General features: G+C 41.1%; 1 protein-coding gene across 1 annotated transcript in view; it reads right to left on the reverse strand.

Moving 5' to 3' along the window:
* Window positions 1-4864, reverse strand: part of Dync2li1 (dynein cytoplasmic 2 light intermediate chain 1) — a 28940-nt gene extending 24076 nt beyond the window's left edge. The window contains exons 1-2 of the mRNA XM_051152979.1: window positions 4700-4864; window positions 201-235 (exon numbers count right to left, since the gene is read on the reverse strand). Coding sequence (XP_051008936.1) covers window positions 201-235; window positions 4700-4864 — 200 coding nt within the window. The remainder of the gene's footprint in view (window positions 1-200; window positions 236-4699) is intronic.
* Between the last annotated feature and the right edge of the window lie 1136 nt (window positions 4865-6000).

Genomic DNA, 6000 nt, shown 5'->3' on the forward strand with positions numbered 1-6000 from the left:
TTTTGGTTTATCTTTAAAGGTACTCTTAAAGGTTGTATTCAATATTGAGAATATCTTTAAAGGTTGTAATCAAGATTGAGAATTAAATATTTTGGGTCTCAAAATTCTTCTTCTTTCATATGCCTTGTGAGGTCTAACATGCTCTCCTGTAGCTGAAACATGCATGGATGCTGTCTAACACAGGTTGGTACAACACTTACCTGTCAAGACATCGTAGAATTATAGTAGTCTTTCCCTAGAAATTAAAAAGAAAGAATATTGTGTTAATGTCACGCACATGTAGAATTTTATTAGTATAACTGTGGCCTAAAAATAGCTTTTAAAATCATTTGAATGATAAATTACCTGGAAACTAAAAACTAGAAACTTTCAGAATTACTTGCAAGTTTGATAAGTGGGAAAAGTGAACTGTCAATGTTCTGTCACGATGTAACTACACTGCTATTATTATAATTATAAAGTCCCAGAGATAATAAATGCTAGCAAATCACATCTCACTTTAGTGGTCACCTGACAGCTGTCTTAAACTTTCTCTTTGCTCAGCAATGTTAATTACTGGTTAGCCTGATTACTGATAGAGTGTATTCTAAAATGTTTCCATCCTGATTGGTGAAGTGGAAATTAAAGACAAAAGATAACACATAAATAAAAGATATGCTGTAGATATGCTGTAGAAACGCCCTGCTGGAGCACTCTGTTTTAATTCTGTTTAGGAGTCAAGAAATACAGGCTTTAGCCACTAACTATGAAACTTAACCCTAGTCCTACCCAGAGACTGGTTCAGTGAGGAAGAAAAAAAAAAAAAAGTAAATGACTCCATTCAAGGAAGGGGTATGAAAGGAGAAGCAGGAACTCTGTAGGTTCCACTGTAGGAACCTCTGGACTCCCAGAAAAAGTTTGGAAAACCCTAGATTGCCAAGAGACTACCCCTCCTTTCTCTCTCTCCCTCCCTCTCCCTCCCCCAAGAACAAAAGTTACAAATTTTACCAAAAGACAGTAATGAACCACTCCAGAGTTTCTCTGCAATATGATCAGATTAAGTGAACTTTGTGTAATTGGATAACTAGCATACCATAAAACAATGTACACCTCTGACGTATGTATGGCTGGTGCTACACAAAACTCAAACACTAGAGACCTTAATGTACCAAACAAATTGATTAAGGCAAACCACACAATATACAGCTATTAGGTACGGCAATGTAGAAATACATTTACATGATAAGAGGTCAGTTTTGAAATGCTTTTTCCTGCTTCCTTTATATACACATGTATCTGCTGTCTACACATGCATACACTGATGGGCATGCCTATGTTAAGAGTGTTTCTAATGGACAGGTTTGCAGTTTTCTCTCCCTGCGCCCACTGCATGTCACTTCCACGGGTTTATCTTGGATCTTTTCACCACTAGGAATGGCTCAACTTCCAAATCACAGCTGCAGAAACATTCTCCAGCCACTTCTGCAGGAAGCACAACAGTCTCCCCCACCTCAGTGAAAGTCTTGGAAACTTGCTGACCAGAGCATTTGTCCTCTGTTGGGCTCTTGCTACCTTCACCACACTCGTTGTCTACCCTAAAGGCAGCAGTTTATCATGATAATCATCTCTTGCAAACACCACTGGCACCCTAGGCTTCCTCATCAGCAAACACCCATCCTAGAGAAACTCAACCACCCTCCCTTGGCCTGCATCCCTGCAAGTGAGCGATGGGAAAAATTACATAGACCGTGTTCATCAGATTAGGATTGCCTTCCTCTCCATCATGAACCCAGCATTGCTCCTTTTCTCTTACACCCACACACTGTTTGGACCCTCAGGACCCTCACTTGACCCCCTTCATCTGAACTGATGCTGTTTCCTTATTTGCTGCCTTTGGAGCATTAGCCCTCACCCTCTAACAGATGCTGACAGGTTCTGAATGATGTGTTCCCCCTAGGCTCACGGATTGGGTGCTCGTTTGCCAACTGACAGAGCTTTGGAGCAATGACTGCATCTCAAGGGCCCTGACCTAGCAGAGAGATTAATCCCGTGACAGATTCATAATGCAATGGCGTTATTAAGAGGCCGTGAAGAGTAGGAGTCGGAGCCTAGCTGGAGAAGCAGACCCTGGAGTGTTCGTTTGGCCCCTTTCTGGCTGTCATGACACGAATTTCTCTGTTCCATTCTGCCCTCCCCACCACTCCCCTACACTGTTCCAGTCAGGGATTTGATCACAGTAGAAAAAAGAACTCAACATAGAGACTTTCAAGGTCTCTCAGACTCTCTGGCTGAGCTTCATTCTTTCTTGGTTCTCCTCACAGGATCTGTCCCATGGCACTTCCATGCGTGCCGCCTTCACAGGAGAGACTGTACCCTCCAATCCTGCTGGTACAGCGGATGCTCAGCAGATGCCTACGGTATGAATGACCATGAGGCGGAAAGGATAACAAGGGTTATGCAAAGCAGTTGGCTTCTTTGAGAAAGAAGGCACTGTCAGTCGGACAAGAGAAGCATTCCTTTCTTCTCTTTATCTTTCAAAATAAACGAATATTCTGATTAAATTCCAGAACCAGGTGTTTTCTCACAGAATGCTACCTGTACCAGTTCTAACTCTTCAAGAGAAAATCTGATTTAAGTCTACATTAGGGAAACTGAACAAAACTGTTTTATATAGGCTACTTACTGCTACCATAAAAAGCAGTGACTTCACAAATGTCAAACCATGACCCATCAGGCTGTCATAGAAGAAAGAGATCAAGAGCAAAGGTTACCTTGGGTGAGGTAGAGGGCAGTGGCATGGGCATCCAGTGTGGGAGCATGCCTGGCTAGAGTCAGTGGTGTTAGCAGAAGCCCTTCAGGGCATTCTTTATTCAGAGTAGATTATGTAAGGACAATTTCTCTGGACCACACACTAGCACTGGTTACTGTATGTGTGTGTCCCTACAGGAAACCATTGAAGAATTAGACCCAATGCTATAGTAATTCCAGCCCCTAGGCAGTTAAAGCATGCTCAAGGCTAGCCTAGGCTACTTGTAGTGAGACAGTCTCCAAAAATCCAGTTAACTAAAAAATATCGAAAAGAAAGAAAATGACCCTACTCACAACAGCAAACCCATGAATGCTCACAGAGTATGTTGGGTTAGAAACGGCAAACATAGATAATTCCTTTGACAGTGTTATTCATGTGTCATGTGTTGTGGTGGATTTATTTGTGTGTGCATGTTCAGATTTAAGTTAAAAAGTGCAGTGAGTGAGCCAATAAGAAAACATTGGGAAAGTATAGAAATGTAAAATAAAATGAATATACAATGATTAAATATTTACTACCCATAAATTTTTTATCTTGTTTATTAATTCATGTATGACACATTAATATAACAGATCAAATTATATATATATAATTTATATCTTGTTTTTTCAATTCATGTTATTTTCTTCTAAAACTCACAACTTTTTTCTTTTAAAAATTTTAAATCATTCATTCATTCTTTCATTTTTATGTGTATGGGAGTTTTGCCAACACATATGTCTGTACACAGGCATGCCTGGGGCCTGAGGACACCAGTAGAGGGCTTCTGATCCCTTGGGACTGGAGTAAAAGCCAGTTACAAGCTATTGTGTGGGTGATGGAAGCCAAACCTAAGTCCTCTGGAGGAGTAGCCAGTGCTCTTAACTGTTGAACTGTCTCTCCAGCCCCAACTTGTTTCTTGTTATATGATTATGTATGTCAATATAGTTTTTAATAATGAAGATAAAACCCCAACTGGGGTATCTAGTGCTCTGGAGGTGATTCTGAGGAGATGGTGAAACATGAGCCTCAGGTACCCACTGAACATGTGGCCTCACCGGTTTCTGTAAGTTTCCTATTTTTCTTTCTTTTTTTTTAAAATTTATTATTTATTATGTATACAATGTTTTGTCTGAGTGTACATCTGCAAGCCAGAAGAGGGTACTAGATCTCATTATAGATGGTTGTGAGCCACCATGTGGTTGACTGGGAATTGAACTCAGGACCCCTCCAGGCCCAGCTTCCTATTTTTCAATGCTCTTGCGTGGATGCATGGAGCACAGTGAACGAATAGTGACACAAACTCAAATAGAAACGAGTACGACGCAACGTGGGCTCTACCTTCCAGCAGCTTGCAAGCCTTGATCATTTGCTGACAGTGTCACTTGCAGCCCTGCCCTGCACCCAGGAACTCTCTGTGTGGACATGACACAGCTGCTCTGGCTGTGTGGCCACATCCCAAATTTTCCGTGCGCTTGGTCGAGTGACCTCACAAAGAATGGGCAGCACCACTTCCTTCTCCTCACATCTTCCTACACGACTAAGTCTTTGATAAATACCACCAACACAATTCAATTATTCCTTCATAGAGATTCCTAAAAGTGACATCCCCGAGTCCACAGTGTGGCTGCTGTTAAGATACTGACTTACTCACTTAGATGTTGACTTGGACATTTAAGTGGATCCTGGCCTTTATGCGCAATCAAAGCACAAGTTCTGAATGCTTTAAATATGAAATAAAAATAATTAAAAGTCTTCCTAACATTTTGTTCATGGTTATAACTTTCCCCAGGTCGATGATAAGCCCTTTCTAATTTATGCTAAACCAGGGTGAACATTTGATTAAAGAGTTGAAAACATGTAGATTTTTAACAAGTAAAGTTTGTCACCAATTGCTCAACTGCGAAAACTGAAAAAATGTTAAAGTAGTACCCCATTTTTACTGCCAATAAAGAAAACAGATTTTTCTCCAACTTCAGCTGCATGTCCTTCATTTCCATGGTTTCTCCTTTTTTCCACCTCAGCTTCTGCGATTTCCCAGACAGTTTCACTGCATAAGAAGGAGAGAAACAAAAAGGAACCCTTAGAAATATTCATTTCCAGGAGAAAAATTTTATTCCAGTAAGATTTATAAAGATACTATTTCCTGAGAGCCAACATCTAGGTAAAGCACTGAAGGCTTTTTCTAACACCCTTCACCTGAAAATGGCTCCCGAGGAACACTGACTTGATAGGTGGAACGTCCCAGCCTCCATTTTACTGCTGTGATAAACCACCCTGACAAAGCAAGGATGTATTTGCCTCACAGTTCCAGAAGTCATGGTAAGCAGGTAGGCTGCGGCAGCAGGAGCTTGCCTCAGCTAGTCATATCTACCGTCAAGAGCAGAGAAAATGAGTGTTTGCTTAGTTACCCTCTTGGGTAGACCAGTTGTCCAGCAAGCTCTTGGCCGCCTCCTGTCTTCCGCTCTTCCCTTAAGTTTATATATAGACAAATGCCCCACGCCTTGTACTTACAAACTCAGGTCCTCATAGTGGAGCAAGAAGCACTTTATCCACTGAGCCATTTTCCCAGCAAGTATTTGTTGAAAAATTAATACGTTCACCCTCTGTGCTAATCCTTAGGCTCAAATCTGTTTCTTCGTCTCTGAAGCCAATTTAAAAAAAGAAAAAAAAAAAAAAAAAGAATATCTCCTTTGGGGGCCATAATGATTGTTATGTCCCTGGCTTTTAAAGCTATTGACGGCCTATAGTTATTACCAGACAGGAACCAGAAACAGTTAAAGGGGTATCGCCTGCCTAGCACGTATCAGGCTCTGAGTTCAATTCCCAGAACCCCCAAACAAAATGAGAATGTTTTAAAACTTCAAAGGAAAGCAAAGTCAAAATAGAAATCCGAAAATGCTGCACTGAACTATTTTATTTCATAGGCCTGCCCCCAGGAACTCTGTGTGCAAATGTTTGCTGTTTACACACTATTCCTTCAAAATGTGATTAACTGTTTCTCAAGTGCCCAGTAAAAGGAAAGGCTTCTTCAGTCTGCTATGCCTCTCACTAAAAACAAAACAAAACAACCAAAGAAACAAAAACTGCCCATAGCTTCATCACAGTAACCAATGAGAACGCGACGCAAAGCTGACTCACTTTTAATCCTGAACTCCAGAAACTCTACTGCAGGCAGTTTACGCCTCTGATCCAGAAAGGGGGCAGGGGCGAAAGATCTATATTGCTATCTG

This window comes from Acomys russatus, chromosome 1 (assembly GCF_903995435.1).
Source record: "Acomys russatus chromosome 1, mAcoRus1.1, whole genome shotgun sequence".
NCBI classification, from domain to species: domain Eukaryota; kingdom Metazoa; phylum Chordata; class Mammalia; order Rodentia; family Muridae; genus Acomys; species Acomys russatus.